General features: G+C 52.6%; 1 protein-coding gene across 3 annotated transcripts in view; it reads right to left on the minus strand.

Annotated features, from left to right (window-relative positions):
• The window catches only part of RXRA (retinoid X receptor alpha), a 111,535-nt gene that overhangs the window by 36,638 nt on the left and 47,721 nt on the right, over positions 1 to 27,176 (minus strand). For 2 of the 3 annotated variants that reach the window (XM_063145002.1, XM_063145000.1), the window contains exon 2: positions 24,947 to 24,994. The exons of the other annotated variant lie outside the window; for it this stretch is intronic. In XM_063145002.1, coding sequence (XP_063001072.1) covers positions 24,947 to 24,994 — 48 coding nt within the window. The remainder of the gene's footprint in view (positions 1 to 24,946; positions 24,995 to 27,176) is intronic. 3 annotated transcript variants of the gene reach the window in all.

Consider the following 27,176-nt stretch of genomic DNA (forward strand, 5'->3'; position numbering starts at 1 on the left):
ATACATCCCTACTTCTGAGTACGCGTGCCGAGGCACCATGGAGCAAATCTCTGCAGGCTAGCCGATTGGCGAAGGGAAATGTGGACAATGCCAGTGGTGTACAGCTGTGCATGTTTCATAGTTACACAGGATAGGGTGTTTCCGCAGGGAAAGCTTTTTTGCCACCTCCTCATGACCTCTGCTGGTGTGGTTCATTCTGAATCATGGCCATTATATTATACAACCATAATCTCCACCTAAAGGACACATATTTGCATAAATGGGCATATGCTAATTTAGACGGACACATGCACATTTAGAAATAATTCCCTTAGAAATGCCACCCAGTTTGCCAGGGGTTGGGTGAACAGTGCACCTGCCTGTTGAGTTTGCGGCTCTGGTGCTAACTGGTGGTGTGGCGGTGTGGCGTTAAGTTGCACGACTGATCTCTGCACAAATTAGGAAATTAGCACAATCTGATGCAAATCTCCTGTTTAATCGCTGCTCAGTTTGCACATTTCCAATTCGTGAGTAGCCAACAATGATCGCAAAGGGAAATCAGGCCTGAGACAAATGTTCAGAGAATCCTGCGGACCTCAAACTATGGCTTCTTCGCTTATCCTTAATCCTGCCCAGGGAGGTGTGCCTAGAGCCACATTTTTGGTGCTTTGGTACCTGGCAGAGATTTATTTCATTTTACTTTTTAATTCTCCCAGTCTCTGCTGACCCATTTTATTTTTATGCTGCAATCAAATCTGCGTGGTTTTATTCTTGGATTCAGTTTTGTCCTTTGCAATTGTGTTTGCTATTTGTGGTTTTCTTGCTTATTGTACCTGTTTTTGTTAGCAGCTCTGGAGAACATAGTATCAATGCGTGGAATGTGTGGAATAAGTCAAATGGCTCCTCAGCCATCTTGGCAAGGCTGCTGACTTAACCCTAACAGAGAATGCAGAACGGTCACGACTTTGCCTGCTTCTCTCAAACGTTCAGCCCTGAAATTAAGAGTGGAAGGGAGACCGTCGCTCCATTCACCCCCTTCCCCGCCAAGCGAAGCTGCTCTTACTCATCCTGTTTACATGAAGCTCTCTCTGAGCAGGCATGTTCCAAAGTGCCAGGACGCGTTTTGCTGGAGCAGCAATCTTAAAAGGGGAAGGAGGGAGGGGCCCCGGCTCAGTACAAAACGGAAGAGCAAAACTCTTGGCATCGAAACAGCCACACAAGTTATTGGTCCGGCCACAGTCGCACAGGGGTGCGGAAGAAAGGCAGAGTGTTGGTAAGGCTGGACAATCGACTGGTCAAAATGTTCAGGCAACTGACCCACCAAATATTGATCAACTCCTACCAAAGCCTTGTCTTCATTAAAACAACAGCAACAAGTCTTTCCTCATCAGCAGGTTTGGCACTTAGGTGAATTCCAAAATCAAATTAGTTAACTGTGAAATCAGTGTCAACTCCAGAGTTTGGAGAGTCTTAGATGGGATCCACTCAGTTGTTCTCCTCCCTCCACCTTTTCCCCACTCTTCCTCCTCCTCCTCTTCCTCATCATGGCTCCTGCTTGCTTGCGCTTCTCACCACCTCCATTGCCTGGGCCAGAGCGAGAGGTGGACGAACTAGCAGGTTGCAAGGGGAGGAGGAGGAGGAGGAGGAGGAGGAGGAGGAGGAGGTCCCATCATGGCGACCCTTCACGCCGGCTCATTGTTCAACAACTCGCAGCGTTCCCCAGCCAGCCTAGCTGGGGAGCTGTAGGACGTTTTTCAGTCTAAACATGCATAGGATTGCATGTTAAAATATTCAAAGAAGGGAAGGTATTAAAAAGAACCAAAACCTCATCTCATTCATACAATTAATACAGGGTGCAGGATTCAACTTCCCTTGGGGAAGAATCCCGATCTTCTGAAAGCAGAGGACGGACTGTGAGGCTCCACAGAGGCCTGCCTTCTCCACCTTCCTGCCAAGAGGCAAAGCGTCTGAGGACTCCACTGCCCGAGGCAAAAACAAAGATTCCACTGGAAGCCGTAATTAATGCAGGCCCTGGTCTGCACACGCTTCCTTGCACCAACAGGAGTGGCACAAAATCAAGAACCAGCAAACGCAGCTCTTCCAAACACTTTTGAAATGAATTCCGAGTTGCCTGTTTGTCAAACCCACGGAAACGCATTAAGCACGGCATCGTCCTCCTCTTAAATTGCACCGATTTTCTTCTGCACTACAAGATGCCTTCCCGAAACCTCTGTGCATTGCCATTATGAAGGGAAAGCTGAGCTCTTTCCATGAATTCTCACCTGACAATTCTCAATCCGCATGCCAAGAGAAAGAAATGAAACAAGGAAAGGATCCTGGGAACTGAAATTACCCAACCACAGAGGGCGGTGCCTGGTGCACCTCTGAACGAGTCACCACTATGGTTTCGTCTTCTTCCAACCATAATAATTCTGAATAATTCTGATGAAGCTCTGAATCAGAGGTGACTGGATCACTCACTTGCTCTCCATGCAGAGGTGCAGAAGAACCACCATCCTCTCAGAGGAGGCTGTCTGTTGGGTCTCTGCACGATGCTCTGGGCTTGGCTCCTTTCAATTTTGCCAACCATGTTTAAACTCCTACAGAGGCTCATCTGAGCAGTGGTGCAGTGGAATCAGGGCTCCAGGACCTTTTTATTAGCAGGGACGCTAGATGTCACCTGCCACGTCCCCTGCTTCCTTCGAGCTGAGCTGCAATCTTCAAAACAGCTGAGGAGAAATGGATTTTCCCAGCAACAACGCCGTGAAGACCCATTCACTTTACAAAAGACCTCCTGGGATTGGTTTGTTGAGATGGATCGACCTCACTGCGCCTGCATTTTTGGACTCTCCAGAAATCTGAGGACTGCGCCTGCCCTTCAGAATTTACCACTCCAGCACTGCTTCTGAGGAAGGGTGGCCCTCAGCACGGCAGAGTTGAGCATTCTTCAGCCCAAGGGCTGAATTCAACTCCTTTCTTTTGAAAAAGATCGGAGAGAGATGCCAAATTGGAACAGCACGGATCCTGCAAGGGCATTCGGAGTTCAACCGCGATTTGAACTCCAACTTTGGTGGTTAAGCTACGGCACACGAATCACAGGGAAAACTCCCTGCAGTGCATAATAAATCCATGAGCAAGCCAAACGGACCTGTGAGATCTAGTGTCATTGCCTGCCAAAATGGCTCTGAGGGATTCACTTTCAAAGTGGGGCATTTTCCTGAGGCCGTATCAATGTGGCCTGTACAGTCCCATCGTTGTCACAGAGCCCCTAACTCTGCGGATAGTTAAAGGTTCCAAACTTCAAAAACCCACGCGCACAAACACACACCAGTCCGCCAGACATTACTGCACCCTGCAAAGCACGTCCACGTGGCACATAAATCCAACGCTTAGGTACAAACTCCACATCCACACCCTAAAGGCATTTTGGCCAGCACCACTTGTAAGCATTGTTAATCGCGAACAGAAAAGAAGACGGAGAGGACTTTTAAGATCGAGTCTGCATGCTAACCGAAGTATGTTCCATGCATACCAGTGGCAAAGATCCATCACGTGTGGCATTAGCTATGTCACACCTCTTGTTATTCTAAAAAAGAAAAGAGAAATAGTCATCTATTCTCTTTAGCTCTGGGCTCTCCAATTTAGTGTCTGGAGATCCTGTGCTTGATACCCAGCAGAGTCCCGGGGCCTCTGGATTTGTATTTAATTTCTTAAGATTTCAAAATAGAATGATGATGATGATGATGATGATGATGATGATGATGATGATGTTTTAACTGGGAGGCTGGTTTGCCGCAGTCTCCCAACATCAAAGACGTGGTTTCCAAGTTCGCCTCCATCCTCAGCCTCAGACTTTGATTCTTGGGCAAGTGGCTTCTCTTTCAACCTCACCACTTCTAGGAAATGGATGCTTTGTGGCTGGCCCCGCCCACCATGGCACCCATATTATGAATGGACAAGCCTTCTCCCAAAGACAGCCATTTTGTGAGAGCACCCATGAAACTCTCTCAAAATTCCAAACGCGCCCGATGACCCACAAATTTGGGGAGCCCCTGCCTTTGCCAGTGTCTTCCAACAATTGGCATGACTTCTGTTTATGGAGGCAGATAAATGGCTATCTCATCCAGTCAGATGCAAAAGAAAGTTATCCCTTCTTCCAGGGTGGCCCTGATGATCAGCACAAACACACTGATTATGTCACACCCTGCACCGGTGTGGCATTCTATTAGACCAGAGCTGGGCAACCTGGCCCAAGGCCCACGGACAACCTTTACTCTTCCGGTCTTTTACATGGCTAACACTGCTACCGCTAAATTCCAGCAGCATGGCTACAACAGGGGCAAAAAGCTCTACTGGAAATGGCTCTCCTGACTGGCCTGTACCACTTTTCTCCGAGAGGGCTCCCTCACAACGGGATGATGCCAGAGTCATCACCTCCACTTTCGGAGCAAAACCGAGAGGCAACACAGGCCACGGAGGCAACCCTACAGGGCGGCTGGGATCCTTATGGCTTTTTAATGGCCCTCAACTGCCAGTTAATGGCTCCAGGCGAACCGGAAGGGATGTAATTGCCCAGGCGGGGGTGCTGAGCTTTGACCGAAAACAGAAAAGGTTCCAGCAATTCAGAGGGGTGTTTTTCTTCTCAGCTGGGATAAAGTACAAGGTCTCTGTTTGTTCAGGCAGAAGGAAAGGGAGCGCGGGGGGGGGGGGGATCTTTCCTGACATTGGTTTACATTTCTGTCTCACCCTACGAGGGTGGGTCATACATGCTATTGTAAACATTCAAAGACATTTCTGTTTTTAAAAAATCCAGAATACGTTTCTAGTCCTCAAGACTGCAGAGATCCATGCTACCTAATGAAATCTCAAAAACCCACCAGAGCATGGCGTGGGTCTGAGCTCACCCACCACCTTATATATCCATTTGCTCAGTCATTTAAAATATCTGCAGGCCGCTTTTTGAGAGCAGAGCTACCCAAAGTAACTTTATCCACCACACTACGCTGGCTCTCCATATCAACCCATTTCAACAACCAAACATAACTAGCTCTGTCTGTCTGCCTGTGCACTTGGGAATCCAAACCAGACCCAACAGATCGACAAGTCGTCGTGATTAAGAGACAGACAAACACATTTGCTTGATTGACTTTTGCTCCGCAGACCTGACACTGATCTTTTGAGCTTAGTTTTGTTTTTCCAGCACTGTGATATAGTGTCTGGGGTATTTACAAGGAGACCGGATTGTATTTATGAATACATTGTTCTCTGGCTGATTTCTATGGGCCTCGGTTTGGTTTTACATGCCCCTTTTGGGGTGACGGTTGATGGAGAGGAAGGACTTCTTTGACCAAGATTTCATTCTGATTCAATTACATGCCTCCAGCATGTTCACGAAGTGGAAATTATGTTGTGGAAGAAGTTAAAAACCCAACTTTCCCCAATGGGTTCTTCTAACCAGAACAAAAATGTGGGCATCTTTACACACACACACACACATTCTGACAATTGGTTCCGAAGACAAAACAATAAATGTGGTCGTTGGTTGTTATTTTTTGCTTTTACTGACCCCCCTACATACACACCCAGTTTCTTTCACAACGTTAATAAACGTAGAGGCTGTATTCAGGTGTTATGTTAAGCCAGAACTGCTGAGAAATCGGACTTCTCATTCTTGAACAGCATGCGTCGCTTCTGGAAATGCCTGCAAAGGGCGGCACTGAAAGAAAAGACTTACCAGCACCTCAAAGACAAATATATTGTGGTATTAAGCTATGCAACACGTCATATTTGTTAGTTTTGAAGATAAGCACAAGACTCTTTGTACGGCTTTGCTTCTACCTGGAGACTGAGGGCGCCATCCTATGCACATTTAGGCAGGAAAAAAGGCCTAGAACTCCCAGCATCCCAGCTAACCAGTATGGCGCCCTGGCTGTGCATGCAGAATATCTCCAGTTCATCCCCCAGAAGCATCTCCAGGTACAGCTAGGAAGGGATCTTGCCTGCCAGCCCAGAGAGCCGCTGCTGGCCAGCGTCAACAGTCCTGGGTTAGTTCAGGATTGCTGAGGCTATTTCTGCCCAAGGATTCTGTTCAGTTTGGGGGTGGGGTAGCTCCCAGGGGCCGCAGAAGGCCCGCTTCCTTCCTCTTCAGTGTCTCCCCTCCAGTAACTGAGCCATTTCAACCTTCTGCATACAAACACCCAACGGTCAGTGACTGGGGAGAAAGGGGTGTGGCCAATGGAAGGGGGTGTGGCCATCAAAAACCCAGGAGGGCAGGATTGGAACCCCAGGAGAGCCAGATATGCCTGAATTTCCCCATTCCTCGGCCAACTGTCCAAGGCAGCTTCCTCTATTCCTGTGTCCATCAAGACCAGTTCTGGCACAGACCGGCAGCCGCACGCCAGGATTTCCAAGGCAGGGGTGTTCCCCATTCCCAGATCACCTTGGAGCGTGTGTGGGAGGGTGTTGAACCTGGGACCTTTCCCCTGCAAAGCCTCTGTTCCACCATGGCGCCCCGGCCTTTTCCGCCCAAGAGCTTGGACCTACGCTTCTGGCCGCGTAGGGAGGGGCACGCAGGGGGAGAGGGTAGCCCGGGGGCCATCAGAAGCTACCTCTCGGCTTCTCAGGTGAGGAGTCCGGGCCTGCATAGGGGCCCCTGCGCTTGACAGGCAAACCTGCCCCCTTCCTGCTCCAGCCGGCTTTGCCAGCGCCCCAGCGGGTCTGCTCCCCGGCGTCCCCCGGTTGCTTCACCCGCCCGATATCTGTGTGCCGCAGCTGGCGATCTGGGGAGGGAGGGGAGGGGAGGGGGAAGCCGGCCTGAGAACGGCACAGTCTACGTGCCGCAGGAAGAGGCCCGGCCTGATAAGGGAAAGAAACACGGCGGCCAAATCGCTGGGAGCGGAGTCGGCTCCCGGGGCGGACAGAGCAGGAGGCGCCTCTTAAAGAGGCAGGACCGGCCTTCTCTCTTCGCAGCCCCACCGATGCCCACCCAGGGGATCCAGGCGTCCCCTGTCCGCTCTGCGCCACAGCTGGACCGGGAGCTTTTTGCCCCCTAAGCTTCCCTTCCCTCCCCCCCATCTTGCAACGTACGCAAATCCTCTGCAGAAAGGAAGCGGGTTTGGAAACATTGCGGGCCCCGGTCAGACTGTGACCTCGCAGAAATGAAGGATGTTTTGTTTGAGCAGCCCCCGGCCGGCTTGTGCTCCGAAGCTGGCCGCCCGCCTAATTGGGAAGGAGCAAAGTTCTTTAATCAATGAGACGCGTTTGGTGGTCTCAAGGCAATGTCCGGGGAGGGGGGTGGGGGAGGGAGGGGGTGCAACATTCCAGGGCCTACAATGGGAATTTTTCTTTTTTTAAATAAAAAAGGGTTCGGGAGTTGAGTTGGACACCTCCAAACACGCGCTCCTGACCTGGTTTCCCTCAATTCCTGGCCTGACACAGTCACCCCGGATCCACTCTTCCCCCACTGCAGAAGTTCTGATCAGGCGCTGCACCTCCAGCCCTTAAACGCAGCCACCTTCCTGCCTGCCTTTGGTTGAGCGGCAATGGTGGCACGGGGCGCCAGAAGGCCACAGGCGAAGGGCCAAGAAACGGGGAAATGCATCACCCAGAAGGATGAAAGGAACAGCACAAATGTGCCCCCCATTAGCACATGCTAACTGAGACATACAGCTGCAAACGGAGCCGTTTTTAAACGCTTAGAATTTAAATACTAATACATTCAATTGTACCATAGAAGCTTTTCTGCTAAGGACGGATCAGAAATTTGTTCAGTTTGCATTAAAATGTCACACTTTCAAACACTGTGCATGAAAGTTATGCTTTGAAAATCACACTTCTCCAAATTTTGCAACAGAGTTCTCCAGTGTGTGTATGTTTTTAAAAAGTGTACAAAAATGTGTATATTCAGGAAAATAACATGCAGAAATGCCTTGTATGAGGAAGACGTTGGACTCAGACTTGGCAGACCAGGGTTCAAATCCCCACTCAGCCATGAAGCTCATGGGAAACTTCAGGCTGGTCATGGACTCTCATCCTGACCTACCTCACAGGGTTGTTGTGAAGTTAAAATGGAGAGGAGGAGAATCATGTATGCCGCTTTGGGCTCCTTGGAAAAAAAGATGGGATATAAATGTCGATGTGGGGGGTTTGTTTTTAAATTGCATGCCAAAAATATTAGGCAAAAATACTTTGCATTGCAACCGGGAACGATATGTGGAGAAATCCAGCAAATGGAATCATGCAAGTCTGCAAACTTAACTAAAAACAATGATAAAAAAAGATTGCGCTTCCTGGAATCCCTGAACCTCACCAAACCACGGCCCATTGATAAAGATCTGCCATTGTCTCGCTGCGTCACAGACCCTGCGTGGTCCCAGCCGCCCACCCACCGTCCTTCCCGCATCTCAGGGCCAAAACTAAGGCGCAAGAAAGAGAACTCCTTTCCCCAGACCCACTGTGAAGTCCGCCCCCTCCCAGCCCTCCCAGAGGGAGATTCAAGAGTTGGCTTTCTTCACATTCTTACCCCTGATGCTGCTTATTTCGGAGCAGGGACGGGGAGGGGGGGCTCAGAAGCAGGAGAGAACGGAGGGCAGTGACCCCACGGCTGCAAAGTAAAATCCAAGGGCTGGAGCGGAAAAAGTTCTTTCTTTCATTCTTGTTTGTTATGTTTGCAGCATTCCTGCAGACAGGGCCAGCTTGCTCGATATCCAAAGCGGAGCTTAAAGAATCCAGTGCAAAACCCAGCAGCCCTGCCAATCACACCTTGTATTATTAAAGTACTCAAAGAACTGGGCATGTTTAGCCTAGAGAAGAGAAGATGGAGGGGAGACATGATAGCACTCTTCAAATACTTAAAAGGCTGTCACACAGAGGAGGGCCAGGATCTCTTCTCGATCCTCCCAGAGTACAGGACACAGAATAACGGGCTCAAGTGACAGGAAGCCAGATTCAGAATGGACATCAGGAAAAACCTCCTGACAGTTAAAGCAGTACGACAATGGAACCAGTGACCTAGGGCGGTGGTGGGCTCTCCCACACTGGAGGCATTCAAGAGTCAGATGGTCAACCATCTGTCAGAGATGCATGAAGGTGGATTGATGCGTTGAGCAGGAGGTTGGACTGGATGAAGACCTTTCCAGCTCTACTATTCTATGAATCTCTCCTCCAAGTAGACCTCCTCCATCAGAAGCCGCCCACACGGATTCTCCCCTTGGGCACGTAGTGGCCGCTGATGGAACGCCCAAGCCTCAACATTGTCTCCTTCCTTCCTTCTGAGCAGGAAGTGGAAAAGGAACAGGAAAGGACAGGGAGGGGGAGGAGGGGCGCCTTTGGCCCTTTGAAGGGCATCGTAACTCCTCCTGCTTGGCTGCCCCCAAAGCTCTTTAACTCCGAAAAGCTGCTCTTCGCCAAGCCAGCACAGAAGGGCCCTTTCATGGTGCTCACCGCCGGAGCGTGACTTCTGCCACCGGGGAGCTGCCTTGCGCACAAATCCAGGCTGAAGTGCCAAACGGTGCTGTAACTGGGAGGGCCACGCAGAGGCCTCCCCTTTGGGGATCTTCCCCAGCTGGGAATAGGCAGCCCCGTGGCCTGCTCCAGCGAGGCAAGTCTTATGAGTGGGCCGTGGCTCAGTGGAGGAACTTTGCAGGGAGAAGGTCCCAGGTTCGATTCCTGGCAGCATTTCTAGGTGGGGCTAGGAAGAAATCCTGCCAGAAACCCTGCACAGCTGTTGCTGCCAGTCAGTGTCAACACTACTGTGCTAGATGGACCAGGGGTGAAACTATGGAATTTGCTGCCACAAGATGTGGTGAAGGCCACCCATTGGGATGGCCTTAAAAGGGTGGGTGGATCAATTCCTGGAGGAGGAGGAGGAGGAGGAGGAGGAGGAGGAGGAGGAGGCTCTCCATGGCTATCAAAGTGCTGCCTCCAGTATCCAAGGCTGTAAGCCTGTGTGCACCAGTTCTTCCCCTGAGATCAGAGTGCCAATCAAACGTTTTCATCGGTTTAATTGTCACAAAAGGGGCCATTTTCAGGGGGGCTTGCAGATGGGGGAGAAAAGATTCAACTCTCCCCTTCCCACATGCCTCAGCACCAAGACACCCACCCCTCAAATCTTCCCCTGCATGGCAATTACGTTTAGAGGGGGGGGACTTTTCCCCCATTGGTTTGGGATGATTTGCAGCAAGGTCCAAATTAAATGAAGAATTTGTTTTACTTGATTTAGAAGTGATATCAGTTGCCTGGTTTTGCCTCCTGTGAAATTTAAATAAATCCTAGTAATTATTTCTAACTTTGCATAAATAGATAGAAATGAAGACGTGCAGGTTTTAGGCCAGTTTGTATCCGATGGACCTGGGGAATCTTTTACGGAGGCTACCTGGACCACAGAGGGACCACGTTGTGCGGTGGAGCAAGTCCCAGGGCGTGCTGCCAATGGACCCCTGCGGAGGTGGGGCCCCGGGCAAGTCCCTGACCATCCCTAACCTTGGCACCGGCTGACGTGCAGCAAGGAAGAATTAATTCTCCATGATGAGGCGCAGAACGTCAAGGCAGACAATTGATGGACGAAGATGGCGATGATGATGATTTTTTAAAGTCCTGCTGCCACATCCCAGCCGACTCGGGCAAACAGACCCAGGGAGCCTCCGTGCTGGGAGCCAAGGCAGTGGCTATTTTGAGCACGGTGGGGGTGGGGCCGTGGGGGGATTCCAGAGGACATGCCGTTTCCCAAGCCCTTCCTTTGGGGCGGCTGGCTTCAGCGCGCCCGTCCTCTTCACTCGTACAAAGAGGGCCTTCTGCAGGGCTCATGGAGGCCGTTCAACGGGCCAGAAGCGGGCAATCAATCCACAATGGGGGAAATGATGCCAACGAAGATGCCAGGGAGGTGGGTGAGGACGTGCGCCCAGACGGCAGCCTCAAGCGAGGGAGGGGCACGCTTGAAAACAGGGGTTGGCGGAGCAGTTAGGAAAACAACAACGGACACAAAATTGGAACCGGGCAGAAAAGACATCAGAATGGCCTCGTTGGATCCAGAGAAGCATCCATCCAGCCCATGAGTCCCAGAATCCCAGAGCTGGAATTCTGGGAGAGCGCTCTCACAAAATGGCTGCCATGGATGGGGTGGGGCCTGCCCATTCATAAAACAGCTGCTGTGGTGGTCACGGCTGGTCACACAATGCTCATTTCCCAAAAGGCAAAGCGAGGAGGCTAAAACAGGCAAAGCCGCACTCGCCCCAGAACCAAAGTCGACAGCAGAGATGGAGGCAGAGCTCCGAAACAAGCAAGAGCCGCACTTTGGGACCCAAATAAAGATGGCGGCCCAGGGGGGGCGGCCCTTGGCTTTGCAGCAAGCCAACTTCCCAGGGGTTTTTGCTTGTTTTTAAGAAATAGTCTCAAAAATAAAAATCAGGCACCTGGTGAATGCCAAGGGAAGTATCTGTGGGCACCATGTTGGAGACCCACAATGACAGCCATAAATACAGAGACTCCATCTTCCTTAAAAATGGTTCTCGCATGTAGACCGGGAGGCTGCCAGGTGCAAGCGGATGGATTGTGTAAGTCTCAGCTAGGTAAGAAAGGCAGGGCTCAGTCGGGGTGGGGGGGCAGCAGGTCCCCGGGTTTGAGGGGGGGAATCCAATGGACTCCCTGTGGGCCTTGCGCCAGGGGAACTGCAACATCCAACCCACTTTGGATGTCCAGATCTCGCTTTGGATCTGGATCCGAAGTGGGTCGGACCAGGTCTGAAACAGGTTGAAGTGGATCCGGCAGGTTTGGGAGCTCCAAATCAGTCTCCGAAATGGGGGAGGGGGGACCCGCACATTTCTGCTTAAAGCTCTTGTTGCCGGCAACGAAGTCTTAAAAGCGGCATTTCTTCCAAGTCAGCCAAAGAACCCCGGTTATGGGCCGACCAAAAAATGCCAGAAATAAATCATACACAGCAATAAATAATTAGTCATAAGTAACGAAGCAGTAAGCAGTAAAATGTAACAATAAATAGCACGCTGTTCCCTTTCCCCCCGCAGGCCAGGGCCTCTGCTAGGCTTAACGCCAGGACACAGGAGATCTAGCAGCTGACTCTGCAATGCCACTGAAGTAAAACGGCGCCTCTCCATGCACGCTTGGCCCTGGGCATGTGGGATGGGGGATCGTGGCCGTATGACCAAACCTTGCCATCGAGTCCGCTCTGGCAAAGCAAACCTTCTCACAGCCAGGTGTGAACCAGCTCAGCCTGCCGCAGAATGTACTCTCATTCTGTTCCTGCCCCCAAATTGGGCCAATTCAGAACACCGTCCCATCAGACTCCCTGCATCCCCGCAGACCCCAGCACGCGCTCGGGGCAGGATCCCTGTCAGCTACTGCCTTGTGCAAAGCACCCAGCGCCATGGTGGCCACTGGAAGGGGAATGGCTGGGGTCTCTAATTCCTCCTGCCACGGGGGACCCCGTCCCTTGCTGCGGAGTGGAGACGCGCCACGCCACGCCGGCGAGAAGGACGGAGCCAGCTGGATGCAGTGGGACCAGAAGAGCCTAGCCGCCACGCCGCTTTCTGGAGGAGAGGTCTCAAGGTCACTCCTCAGGGGCAGAAAGGTCTCTCTTCCAGGTCAAGCCTGTGCGTCAGCCTCTCTTCGCTGGGTCCCTCGGGGGGTTGGGATGGCGGTTTATTGCAGGAGACTCACTTTCTGACAGGGGGCTTCTCAGAAGACTCCGGCCATTTTTAAAATCCTCCCAATGGAGGTGTGATCTGCCTACTGCTGGCTCTCATGGTACAAAGACACGTGCCAGAAACTAGGGACGGAACAGCCGTTATCAAATTCGGTTTCTCGTTTTCCCAGGCTCAAGTTCGACTTGTCCCAAACTTTTACCATTCTTCCAGTCTTAAGTTCAGTTCATCTCGACCTTAGATTTATCTTTTATAGCATGAGAGGTCATGTGAATTCTGTATTTATTTCGGCACATTTGTCCTATTACTTCCATTTTTTGTATGCCGCTTTGCCAAAAACGCGCCTTTTAAACAAGCAATTTTCCTAATAAAATGCATTTGTGATTGTTAATTTCAGTGGGCACTTTGCCCTACTGTACATATTTTTTCTGTGCATTTATGAGTGTGTGAATTTCAAAAGCTAAATGAGCTTTGGTCCACATTTTGGTTCAAAAGTGTCAACAAATTTCTCTCCCATCCCTAACTGAAGCTCAATTTCTGATGCGACACACCAAGAAAAATATCCACAAATCTCAACTGTTTCCTTTTGATGCCATCTTGAATGCATGGATCTCCATTTCCTTTGAGGTGAGCGTGTAGATCTCACCTGCTACTCCTGCCTACCTAGACCGCATGAAATTCCTTTTTCTTTTCTCTTTTCTTTTCTTTGCTTTTCCAAACCTGTCCTGTCTTGCCAGGCTCGTTCAGATCCTCAGGCATTCCCAGAACAGTGACTCATGCAGTAGAAAAACGCATGGGTGATCTCCGTCAAGGGCAAGGAATCCTTTCTCTTAAACACTTCTTGCACACCTTGGGAGTCAGAGCCAAGCAGCCCTCCAGTTTTAACTCGGAAAAGGGAGACGTGTTGGGTCTCCAACATTGGTGAATTGCTGACCACAGAAACTCAAAACGGTCTGCTTTCGCAACAGAAAACAGAATGAAATGAGTGCTAAACGTGGCTTTCAGAATTTGCCCTTCAGTATCATTTTCTACCTTCACGTTGTGCCAGCCCTGGGGGTTTTGCGGGCACTCGGGCAGGGGAACCAGAAGGGCGCAATGGGAAGGGGGGCAGCCAGTCATGGGGGGGGGCTTTGGCCAGTGGGGCATGGGCCTTGGCTGGTGCCCAACCACAGCCACCCTTGACACCAGCCCTGCCACTGGACTTCACCGCCTTGCTTCCCATCCCATCCCCTCCCATCCCCGCCCACACCCTACCTGTACACATATCCATCTCAGCTCATATACCTTGAGTTGCTGGACCTGTTTTCCAGGGTGTCTGGATATGTCTTTATTTTTGTGGCTGTTCCCTGTTCCCTCTCCTCCCCGATCGAGATGGCAAGTTTTAACAGCGATGCCTCGCGTTTCACGAGCCAAGTATGTGCCTTTGCACCATCTGTTCTGACAGCTCTGCAGGATTGGACACATCAGGACTCGAATAACACGGGGCGGAATCGTTCACTTGGGAAAGAGTCCCGTCCATCCCACCCCCACCCCGCCGCTGCGCTTTCAGTGCTCGGCGTGAGAGATTGCTCCACCTTTGTGTCGTAACCGTAGCCAAAGGGTGGCTTCTTCAAAGCGTGCTCACTGTTTAGGTGATGCGGCAGGGGAAGGCCTTTGGGGAGATGAATCAACTCTGTTGTATGGCTACAGCTGCAGTCCCGCACACACTCAGCAAGGAGCGAGTCCCTGTGAACTGATTCAGGCTTACTTCCGAGAAGACATACACAGGATTGCAGTGCAAACTCTGCGTTCCTCTACACCAGACACCGCAGAATCCTAATTCTGTGTGCAAATTAAGCCAAAAGGAGGAGGCTTTAGAGGGCAGGACAAGGAGTTTGCACGGCAGGCAGTGGGGAGGGACGCCACTATGGTGGTTCATGCACTTTGGTTCGGACGGAATTTTCCAGTTCTGGTTTGGCGGGCAACCACACACCATGGCTGGCTGGTTGGGATGCAACAGGAAACCATGGTTTGTGCCAAACCGTGAGAGAGGCAGAGAAGTGGATCAAGCGAAGAAAAGTGGGGGAGTGTGCAACCCTGAGGCCCATGTGTCGTGTCATCAGAAGTGTTTGAGTGGCCCTTGGTGCAGCTGCTGTATGGACAATACAGAGAGAGAGAGAGAGAGAGAGAGAGAGAGAGCACGTCTTTCGCCTTGTGCAGCTGGATGCTTTTTGGGCAGTGGCAAAGGAGTGGAAGAAAAGGCAGAAAGGGCAGCACAGGGGGAGAGCTGAGCCAGAGCCCCCCGGCCTTAATGAAGACGGCAGACAGAGGCGGGCGGGTGGACAGCAATTTGCAAGAGGATGAGCTCAAAAAGCAGCAGGGAGCCCAGATCCGAAAAGCCCTGTCAGGACAACGCCGGGATGAATTTCCTCCTGGCCTGGAGAAGCCCTTCCTGTTTATCAACATCATCGCTGAGGGGACAGAAGAGAAAGACCGGGGAGGGGCAGCATGGGAGATGCAGCGAAACCAAAGGCAGGACATTTCTGCAGGGTCTGGGCCGCTCCCGGAGAGAGGAGGATTCGCACTGGCCAATCCGTGGTGGCGTGGGAGGATCCTGTCACGAGCCTCCTGGGCGCTTCCTCCATGGACCTCGCAAGGGGACGAGGTGTGAAGGAGGCGGAGACATGCTTGCATGGGTCACCGTGCAAAGGCGGTCTGGGCAGCACATGCGCTGCTGCCTCTGCATTTGCACCGGGCGCAGATGCCTCCTGGGCGAGCCAAGCTGGGATCGAGGCGGCCGACGGCATGCAAAAGCTACCGTTGCTCCATCTCTGGGATCCAGGCCCAGTGCAACAGGCTGCAACAGGAAGAGCTCCTGGGAGCCGGTTTCCCCAATCGGATACATAACGCTGTAGAGCTGCAGCCAGAGGCCCAGCGGCAGAGGAAGAGAGGGAGGGTGCTTGAAGCGCTCAGGGCCCCCTGCCGTGCACCGCCCCGCCCCCAGATAACAGATGCTCTCCGCTTAACCTCTCACTTGATCAGATCAGCTCCAGCTGCATTTGGATCAAGTGCAGGCCCTGGCGGACGTCCAGCCGGCCTTTCCCGGCTGGAGCGCCAGCCGCGTCGCTCCAGGTCTCAGACGGCAGCTGCCAGCCGCTTCCGAAAGGCATGGCGGGAGGCGGGAGATGAGCGGCAGAGGTGGGCGAAACGGGGCCCATCGCCCCTCCCGGCATCGACGGCGTCCGGGGGAGCTGGAGGTCTTGGCGGAGGAAGTAAAACCCCAAACCCGGACTTGGCACTTCTGCATCCATCATACAGATTTGGAAACGTTCGTGCGTCCGAAAGAGAAATTTCTCATAATGAAATCGACTGGCTACAGGCGCAAATGAAAAGCTCTTTCTATTGTTTTTAGTGATAACAAGAATGGAATCAGATTTAACCTATCACAGATTATTAAAATTGTTTCAGTTAATGTCCCCCCTTCCCCCGCCCACTTAGGGATGTATGAATAAGCAAAATGTGAAGTTCTCAAAATCCCTTCTTGAAGTTCATTCCGACTCAAATCCGTATCAGATGGGGAGCGTCATTCCTCCACTCTCACGTGAAAATCTGCGCATCTTTAAGTTCTATTTCCCCCCCAAATGTGGGCATCACTGGAGCACATCTGGGAAATGTCTGCATTCTTCTCCCGTTGACCCAAGCATATTTGCTCCCATTTTTCAAAAACAAACCTTTTTTCGTGCACATTTTCCAAACATTCGCATACGGCCGAACCCATTTCTGTGGGTTCTCAAATCACACTGCAAGCTCAGCCAAAGGTTCAGACATCAGCCAAAGGTTGTGTCCGGAACAAATGTCTCCTACTTCCCTATTTTTCCTGCTGGAAAAACTACTTTTGTTCTATTAAAAATCGACAAGGCCTTGTAGAAGAATGCATCTATCTTCACCAGATTACTATTGATTGATTGTGTTTCTATGCCAACTTCCTGAAACCAACCATGGCAGTTTACAAAAAACGTCAGAAAATAATAATAATAACAAAACCTTAAAACAACCTTAGAAACCACAGCGACAACCCTAACAACTGTTTCAAAAGCCAAGTTTAAAAGATGCATCTTTTGCTCCCTTCCTGAACGCAGAGAGTTTCCAGAGAGAGACGCACGGACTGCAAAGGTTGGTGTACGAGCTCAACACTCTGCACGGGGCCAAGAGACATGTGGCTACATGCAGAGTGCGTCTTGTCCTGGTGCCTCTTTGCAAAACCTTTCTGCCTCTCTCCGTTTGGCTTCCTGCCCAAAGGGAAACCCATCTCCACGGTCGTTCAGCTGATGAGCTGCTGGTGTAACCTGAGCAGAGATGGGGGGATTTTGGACACACCGCACAGGATGGGCAGATACGGAGTTTGATTGGGAGGGGGAGGCGGAGCAGCTGGAGGCCATGGCGCTCATGGAAGGAGGGGGCCACTGAAGAGGGTCCTGCCCCCAGGGCCCCCAAAACCTCGAGCCGGCCTTGCTGATGTTGCAAAGCGCACCTTTCAAGCCAAGATGGTGAGCTGTGATCAATCCCACGCACTAAGCCCCTGGATAGATCCCAAGAGTGCCAATCTTTTGATTGTTCAAAAATAATAGCAGTCTGTCTCGTCGGGGCAAGCAAACAATCGTCGTGAGTGGGCCGGAAGGGGGAAATCGCCTCACAGGGAAAAGGCATCCACCTGCCGGCTAAACCACAAGGCAGCTGGAGGATGTGGAAAGCAACCGAAGCCTGGGCTTGGAAGAGCGGCAATGAAAGCAGGGAATCTCTGGACATGCAGACGCAAGAGAGGCAAGGTCCGAGGCAGCCTCTAGACGTGCAATGTCTTTAGCCAAGCAAAAGAGCTCCGGCTATTGGGCGGTATAGAAATGTAATAAATAAATAAATAAATAAATAAGGCTAAGGAGTCAGAACAGCAGTGCAGAGCCTTCGGCCCGTGGGCCAGCACTGGCCCTCTGAGTTTCCTCAGGAGGCCACGCCCCCTTTCCCTGGCCACCAATCATTTGGGGACTTCCTGGATTTTGTGCATTTCCCCTCCCCTTCTGAACGGTCGACATGGCTCTCCAAAGCCTTTGCCACTGGCAGCAAGAGCTTTCAGCTAACATAAGCTGGTGGTTTGGCCCTGCCCCCTTTAACTTCAGCTCCGCCCACCTCTGGAATGTGGCCTCCAAGAGGGTCTCTGAAAGGGGACCCGGCCCTTGGCCTGAAAAAGGTTCACCAGGTTCTGCCCTGGGCAGGGCCATGGCAGCGGGCCTTTTTGCAGCCCAGACCGAGAGCTAGGGCTTCAGCGTTGCCCCTAGAAAGAGCGAGGCGGCCCCAATCTCCACGTGCTCCTCCAGCGCCATCCCATTAAGCCGTGCTGGTAGTCCCCCGCCCTGCGCCGTGTGCCCTGGCAAGCAGAGCCGGCAGGAAACAGAAGGTCCCCGTTCCCAACCACAGGCTTCTCCCCAATCGAAGTTAACTCACCCATCAGCGACTACAAATCAATTTCCAGCCCTCCTCGCTTGCCGCAAGAAGCAGCCGCTTCCTTTGCAGCCCCGGCCGCATCCTTCCTGTAGGAGCCTCTCTCAAATCAACACAGCAACCAAAAACAGCACGAAGCGTGGCCGAAGGGCTGCCTGCCCAGGAACGGAGCCTCTGAGCCCCCCACGTGGCAACCCCACGGGCCCCCAGGTCAGCTGCCTTTGCCCCTGGTGGAGCTACACCATCTCTGTCCTCCTCGCAAAGCAGTAAGAAAGGTGAGAGATGGGTGCTCGCGTGTGGATCTCTACCACACCGGTGTTGAGCCCCTCCATACCCGTGGTGGGCGGGGCCAAAGGAGGGCCCAAACCTTCTAGCATCTCATAGCTTCAAGCCCTCGTTGCCCCTCACTCAGCTTCGGCATTTCCGCTTCTTAGAAAGAGAGAGGAGCCCACACAATGGCCCCAGCAGGAATCTGGATTGCAACCACGGCTTCCGGGTACGACAGAAGCATCTCCTTTCCAGTGGGTACCAGGCCCACAAACGCCGGCCACAGCGAACGCCTGGATGGCTCTACGTAATTGAGGAAGCGTCAGGAGCCACGCACATCCGTGGCCTACTTGGCCTGGTGAAGAGAGAGGTCTGCGGGTTTCAATGACGAAGGAAAACAAACTGGAGAAAGGGCTGCTGCTGTGTTTTTCTCCACATGCCAAGAGCCACTTCATCGGAACCAAGGAGACACTGAGTCATCCCCATCATAAAAAGAAGCACTTGAGATAGCCGTAAGATGAGGGGTGTAATTTTAGCTCCTCTTTCTCAGTGTTTCCACGTACGCCGGAATGGAGCATCTACGGGGTTCGTTAAATCCATTCGGTCTGTTTTTCACGGATTGTCATTCCATCATCCGATGCTCATTGATGGAATCACACTTCCAGGACTCTGCTGCGCCCAAAATGCATATTTTCACACTTTTATCTATAGGGGAAATGTGCATTTTTAGCTGGTTTTGTTTTTGTTTTCCATATTTTTTCTATTACTGAATTTGTGCAAATTTTGGGGAAATTAGAAGAATGGTCCACAAGTCCATGGAATTCACCCGACTAGGGGAAAGCCGTTCTGCCGTGGAATCCACGGGTCAGATACGCTAAAAAAAACACCGAAACCCCCTCATTTGATTCCCTTGCAGATTTCCCCAACATTACTATGCATTAGCACTAACGCACACTTGTGCAAATACACCAACCCACATTAGTTAATGTGAATTAGTGCTAATGCAAATTAGTGCAAATCTCGCCTCGCCAAAAAGTGAAAAAACCAAGCCTCCGCGATCCACGTGACTCTGAACCAGCCTGTCTGCTGCAGAAACCACAAGTTGGATTCCTAGAAATCTGAACTCATCGGAATCCGTTGCAGTTTTCTCTGCAGCAGCAAACGCTGGGCGGACGCCAAGCGCATGCACAACAAACCCACAGCCAAGCCCGCCTGACAGTTCATGATGTGCCCGGCTGCCAGGGGCAAACTGCGCCTTGCTGCCACCAAAGCAAACCGTCACGACTCGGAAATCATGACTGAGAGGCTGAGCGCAGCGCCTTTCGAGAAAGAAGCAAGCGTCTACTGAACAGCATCCCGTGTGAGGCCTCCCTGAATGGAGAGCTGCCGGGGAGCAGGAGGCCCCCCGGCAGTGGCGAGTCTGAGGAAAGGGGGCCAGAGCGAGATCCCCAGGGGCTCTGCAGAAGGCTTCACGTTTCTAGTCCTCATGACTGCAAAGGCGGATTTTAAAGTGGAGGCCCTCAAGAGCCAGCGAGGGGGGTCCGGTTTCTTGGAGGTGGCCCTTTATCGCCACACAGCTCTTTGCTGCACCTCCCCGTAGCTACCAAAGTCCCTTACGTCAACGTGCACATGCTTGCTTAGCGGATATACGCGTCTGAGGTATTCGGAGCAGCCCCGTCAGCTGCCTTTCTTTATGCTGTCTGCCAAATCTTGATGCGGCAGGGAGACGGCGTTGACGCTTGGAAACAAGGAAATCTCTGCAAGTTTCCACTGGGCTTTCACTCCCCCATGTCTCATTTCAACACCGCCATCCCTGGTTGCCCCCGAAGTCCGCCCGTCACAGCTCCACAACTGCGCCGCCACAGCTGAAGTGCAGAAGTTGCATTTCCAGGAGCTGAGATGCATCATTTTCCAAATAAAACTGGGAGCCCCTGTCTTCCGTCTTCTGTCCCCCTCTCCCCTACCCACAAACCTTTACTCTTACAATCAGCTAATTCAGCGATATTTGCTTTAATCCATGGGGCTAAGTATGGGGTGAATTTCAGTGCCCCTCACCCACCCACCCTCTCTCTGTGTCTCTGCATGAGTTGTTGGTTGGAGGGAGGGTGTCCTCCAAACAGTGACTGGGTCCCCAAGTGCCGTTTCCCTTACCACCTCCAGCAGGATACAGTTCCAAACGTTCGCCTGTAAGATTTGGCGTTCGCTGCAGCTTAGGAATAGATGGAAATACTCCCTTCTCTCTGTTTTGCTAGTTGGATGCACAATTCCGATGCATCCCTCTAAAATTCCTCTGATATTTCACGGAAGCAGATGCGTCATTGTCCACAAAGACTCCTTACAATGAAAAATTCCGCTGAGGAGTGTGATGAAAACTACTTAAATAAATAAATACATCCCTGCCTGCACAGAGTTAGCACATAGTGTAGATTGACTGCACGCAGTTAGGTAGAGTTTGGCTTCATGTTTGTTTGTCTTCTCACAAGGACCAGGAATGCTTTTGGGGTGTTTGATTGCTTTTTTAAAAAAGGAACGCTAAACGTTCAGAGAGGAGGGTGGAATATTGCCCCTCGCAACAGCAATTGCGGAAGGAAGGGTCCAAAATGTGGCCTCGACGGCAACTCTAGGCGGCCAACAGAAGCTGCAGGGGTTGCCACCTCCCCGGCGGACAGGCGGAGAACATTCCAGCTCGCTGGGCATCCTGCGAGGGAGGGCCCACGGGACGGCACACTTTGAACTTCCTCTGCCCGTCAGGAGAGGAAACAAGCTCATGAGAATGTTGGACTCTGCTCTCCTGGGCAGGACGGCATGTGCTGGCCCTCCCCACACAGACGGATCTGCTGCCTGTATGACTGGCCATGCACAACGGCCCAATCCAAAGGATTCACGGAAGCTGCAATCGATTAGAAAATCAAGTGTACAGCGCCTCACGCTAAAATCTGATTTTAAACGCAAAAGGCAGTATCCAACACACCTGCAGCGCTCGCAGGAATGGGCGCGGCTGCGACAGAAAAGTAGCCCCTGCTAGCGTAACTCCCAGAAAAGTGGTCAGTTGGGGTAATTCCCACTGGAAGGGGCTGTTTGGGGCAGTTTCTTGTAAGGCGCTGTGAAGCGTTACTTTCGTGGGATCGTTCCCCTGAGTGCAATGTGTTTAGAGCTAGAAGGGGGTTACCACTGGATACTGCCCTAAGGGTAGACAGAGCATAGAACCATAGTAGAGTTGGCAGGGGCCTATGAGGGCGTCCACTCCAACCCCCCGGCCCAGTGCCCATAAGCATCTGCGGTGGGCACCCAAAGTGAGACCTGAAGGGCGTGTTCTCGAAACCAGGCTTCCCTGAGGTCAGTTGCTTGAAATCAGACTGGGGGTGGCGGAGGAATCTGGGTCACCCTTTGGACCACACGAGATGCGACATTTCCCCCAAGACTTGCTAATCCAGAGTCTTCGTGGCGCCTCCCAAAGGGGACGATGGGACTTGAGTGCAAAGAGACCCAAGAGGGCCAAAGGGCCGCCCTCGCCCCTAGATGGGATCATAATCCCGCACGGGACAAGGGTCCAAAACAGGCTACTGACGAGGTCCCTACGCCTTGCATGCTTTTGTGACCAGTGGAAATTCCGCCTTGGGAATTGTCCTGCTCTCACGGAGCATCGGTGGGTCGGAATCTCGTTGGCTGGGCTTCTCTTTGCGGTGTGGTAGTTAAAGGGCACAGGGCCAACCCATCCCACTGGAGAGGGTGGCTAAATGCCCGGAGGAGCCAATGCAACATCGCTGACCCTTAACCCCTCCAGCTTGCAACTCACCAGACCTCGGTAGGAACGGCCGGCTGGATATTCTGAGCAAGACACTTGGCAATATTGCTAAAAAAGGAGGCAGCCTTTCTCCTACAGCTTGCTGTTCTCATTACAAGCTAATGAACGGAGACAGACAGATCGCGGCTTTAAAATTAGTCAACAGACCCTTGATGTTTCTTTGCAAATAAAAGGAGAATGTGCAAGCAAATAAAAATAGCTGCCTGTAACAGCATAGGGACAACAATTGCATATGCTTAATGTGAAATGAGCAACGGATCTCATCAACACTGCTGATGAGAGAGACAGAGAGAGAGAGAGAGAGAGAGAGGGAGGGAGGGAGGGAGACGCTGCCATGCAAAAAGGAATTTGCCAACGCTTGGCTAACGGCTGCCTCTATCGATTGGCAAATGACGTGCGGCCCTCCCATCCGCGCCCCAGGAGGCCACAGCAAGGGGAGTCTGGCCTACGCACAGCACATGGGCCGGGCTGCGATGCCTCTGATAAGAGCCATCATATCTGTGCGCACAGGAATTACCAAATCGATCCCGGCTGCCTGGCTCAGCACTGACCCTCGAGGTGCTGTGACGGAGGCTGGGAGAGTCGGGGGTCCCTCGAGGGGGGAGGGGGCGGTTGAGGTGTGCCATTTGTTTTGTCTTTGGGGAGCGGCCCTTAGAAGAAAATTCTTTCCCCCCTTCTTCTCTTCGGTGGCTCCAAGGCAGAAACAAAATGTGTAGCTTGTCAGGGGGAAATTCTGACTGAGTGTTTCTACGCGATGGTGTTGTCCCTTGAATTCGTCTGCTAATTCCTAAAAACACAGACAACCTCAAAGTGCTCACAGACGGGAGTAGAAATGCCATCCACAAGCCAGGAATCACCCTGCGCACGCACACCGACACGTATTCTCAAAGAGGGGGGTCTCTCTCCCCCTGCGCTTATCTCCCCATTAGGGGGGAGTTGCGTGCCAGCCGTCCTCGCACTCAAGGCCGACACCCGGAGGTAACGTTTTCCAGATGCAGGCCGTAGAAAGACAGAAGCGGAGCTGTTCCCTGCTGCGGAAGCTGGAAATGGTTTCGAGATAATGTGAAATTCCTGAATGGGAGCCAAGCGCTCGCTCCAGCTAGGAAGGCGCACGGAACGCGGCCGATACAAGCCGACGCTGCGCTTTGGCGAACGGCTCGGGGTGCGCGCGCCGCAGCAGCAGCCGCCTCCCCGAAGTGTACGTGCAAATGTCCATCCTACTCCGTTTAGACCCATTGAAATGATCGGGGGTTACCAACTTAAGTCCCATTTGTTTTAGTGGGTCTACTCTAAGCAGGACAAATACTTAACCAAGTGGCAAATTACCATGGGGAGTTACCGCCATGCCCATGGAGCAAGAGGTCACCTGCCACCATGCGTAAGGCCCGGATCCATAGAGATGCCATTTCCTCACCCGTCCTTCCCCTACTTCACTGGTAATAGCTTCCCTAGCATTTGTCACAAGTCCGAGAGAAAGTTTACTTGAGCGGTTATTTTGACCATCTGCTCTCTACCTCATCCTGGCACGGTGAGGTGAATTTTCCCACACACCAGATATCTGGGGAAGTTGGGCAGCAGTAAAATCCCCCTCGCCACGTGGCAGGCTGCTATGAATGGCCACGGATAGCTACACAAAGTTCCTCCACAATCCTGACTTTTTGTCCCACTTGGCAGAAGGCATAATAATCAGGACAGCCGGTCCTTGCAGGATGTGGCCTAACTTGGAAGCGTACGTGGAGACGCAGAGAAGTCTGAGCCTGAGCAGTTTCTGGAAAGCATTTCAGATTTGTTTCTAGGAATAAGCCAGCCTCCCCCACAATGGTTTGGGAAGACCAGTCGCCATAAATCTAAATACAACTTGCCAAAGTAAGATACAACATTATGCTGAAGAGAGCCGGTGTGGTGTACAGGTCCGAGTGTGGGACTGTGAGTCAGGAGACCCGGGTTCTAGTCCCCACTCAGTCAGGAAGCTCCCTGGGCGACCACGGGCCAGTCACACAGCATCCCGGGGAAAGCCACGGGTCCCAATTAGGACATGCTGTCCGCCCCCCAACCCCACTCCAGTGGCTGCCTTTGGATGCCCCAGCTGCAACAAGGACGGGGCAACATGAAATTCCTTCCTCTGCTGCACACAGGGTTCCCCTCTCCATGTTTGCTCGGCTGATCGCGAGGGGCTGCCGGCAAAGCCGGCGTCCGCAGACTTGCAAAGGGGACAGACAGACAATTACAGAGAACAGCAGTTACGGGAGAGATGAGAAATGGAATCAATAAAATAAATAAATACTCGAGGCAGGGATGGGGGTGGGGAGGGAACCCAGCTCTCTTCAGGGAGTTCAGAATTGTATATGATGTTGGGGCGGGGGGGGGGGGCGGGAACAAACTCAGATAGCAAGAGTGGACTTTGTAGGTCAAGAGATTCAGACAACTTGGGGCGGTTTTATCCTTGACACTCAGGGCATCACTACGGGTTACGTAGGACGCAGGGCTGCCGCCTAAAATGGCATCCCCTTACTGGGTTGGAGCCAAGTTCTGCCTTGTGCAAGATGAAGGGCCCGTCCCAATTTGGGGGATCCCCCTCCCCTCCCCTCCCCCACACCACACCACAGCTCACCCCACGCTGAATCCCTGTGAAGCGTTTCCAGGGGACTGGAGGGGCTGCCGTGGGGTGGGGGGAGCAGGGAACACCACTTCCGCCAGCGTAGTGGAGCCTGCTTAAATCTGCATCCCACCTCGCCGAGTCCCACCCCTGCAATGCGTCGCGTCCACTTACCCTGTATCGTGACGTCTTCGTGTTTTGCATTTCTCTTCCACCAGCCACCTGTGAGTGCAGGACAGGGGGGGAATTATGCACACCGTTATAGCATCAGGGCGGAGGGCAAGGAACAGAGGTTGCAGGCGGGGGGCAAGGGGTGGGGGCGGTGGACCTCTTTCAGCCCGAGGGCCGCATTCCGGCAGTGGGCGGGGCAAAGGGGGCAAATGGCATTTACCAGCATCTCTGTAGAGTAAAGCTCTTGTGGCCAGTAGCTGAGCCTCAGGAAAGGCAGAAACCAACGACTGGGGAAAGGCAGTGGGACCGAGGGATCGGGCCGTGGTGCGTCGGCCCCCTGTGGCCCCGGGCCTGAAGCTTGACACCCCTGGGCTGGAGAGAAAGGCTTCTCCCAGTGCTACCCCCTGTGCTCCTGAGCTTCCTTCCAGCACGGGCGGCTTGCTCTGCTCCTGACATTCGCATATTAAGCATGAAGGTCTGGAGCAGAGCGGGCAGCGGTGGCACCATGGGGACACTGGGGGCAAGGCGCACGCATGCACGCACGCACACACACCATGGACCCCTGCACCACCACCCACCACCCACCCATTTGATGCCTCAAAGCTGCTATGTAGAAACATAAAGGGCCCATATTTAAATAAACACAAAACGTCACATTACAAAGTTCCTCTCCATACAGAAACCATAAGGACTGGATGTCTGCTTTCGAAGTTAAAAGGAATATTCTTGGCAATTGGCCTGTAGGTTTTGACCTTGACATGCGGAGTTCTAAACGGCGCATGAGACACACCGAAGGGGAGTGTGGCCGCTGCGGGATCAAGACACACCCACACCCCGCTGCATCACAGATCGTCCCCGGAAGGTGAGATCGCAAAGCCCATAGGCCAGACAGGTCAGTGACAGGCCCACAGCAAAACGCAGAGCTACTAACTCAATTTAGCAACGGGCCGCAGTCGAATGGTGCAGCGCCTGGCCAAGAGGTTGCGGAACCAAGAGAAGACTAAACCTCAGCAATTAGCCTTTAACCCATGTGGAGCCAGGATTGCCCGAGGGGCTGGCAGGGAGGCTTTCGTGATCGAGATGTCAGGTTCGATTTCGCTCGGCTTCAGGAAGAGCGGCTCAGGGGTGACCGCCTCCGAGGGTTGTCACGGACCCTCTGTGCAACAGGCCTTGGCCAGACCCCGGCAGGGCAAAGGCGCCTGACTGCAAAGCCAAGATCTAGACAGGGAGCCTTTCCAATAAACATGGAAGGCTGAAAAGGGCAAGGGCTGCGGATACAGCCGGCCACAGGCGAACGACACAACCGTCCCTGCAAACAGAAAGAGTCGGAGGAGAACCAAGATGTCTCCAAGTCTCCCCGCCTCCAGCCATGAGGGCTAGAAACTGGATTTTTAAACGAAACCGTTTGAGATGTCTGTTGCTCAGGGCCAGTTCTGCACTTGCAAAGGGCCAACGAGCAGATGCCCAGGAACAAGGGTGTGGTCACACCACCACCGGACAGGGAGGTAATTCCTTTCTGCAGTTGACAGCCCAGAGAAACGCAGTCGTGTTTCTTTTTGAGAAACGAAAGGAAAAGAAATCTAAAATCACATTCCGTGACCGCAGAGATTTCTGCTTTTGAGAAGGAATGTGGGGGTTCTCTTTGTAAGAGAGAAAGGGAACACAGTGCCATCTTCCATCAACCTTGTGCTGTTTCTTGCTGGAGCGTTGTGGACGTGGGGGACTTTGCCCTCCGTCTGGCATGAAGGCGGCACAGCGGCAAGCAACGCCCTCGCTCCAAAGGCACTTTGTCCTGAGGCTGCCCAGGCCAAGACAGAGAGACAGAGACAGAAGAAGGCCACGTTGTCTGCACAAGACACAAGCAGCACAAAATGGAGCCCAAGTCGTCTTTATTCCCTCGTCAGTGAGTTTGGGACATGGGGCAGGCGTCAAGGGGAGGCGTGATTGGGCATCAGCCAAGGGCCCACAGCCAGCCAGGGGCACCGGAAATTGCTCCTCCGCTGCATCATGGCAACCTGCTTGCACACCTGCCTCTGCAGTGTGCAAGCAGGTGGTGGGTGTTCAGCTCCCCCCCCCCCCCACTGGGCAACTGACTTGCCACAGGCTCCTCCCAGGGAGAAAGTCCGCCACGCCCATTGTCTAAGGCCCACCTCTGGGTGCCTCTTCTGAGGGAGGCAACAAGAGAGAAGACCTTCTTGGTAGCAGCCCCCAGATATGGAACGAACTCCCCAGC

This window comes from Elgaria multicarinata, chromosome 19, assembly GCF_023053635.1.
Source record: "Elgaria multicarinata webbii isolate HBS135686 ecotype San Diego chromosome 19, rElgMul1.1.pri, whole genome shotgun sequence".
Taxonomy (NCBI): domain Eukaryota; kingdom Metazoa; phylum Chordata; class Lepidosauria; order Squamata; family Anguidae; genus Elgaria; species Elgaria multicarinata.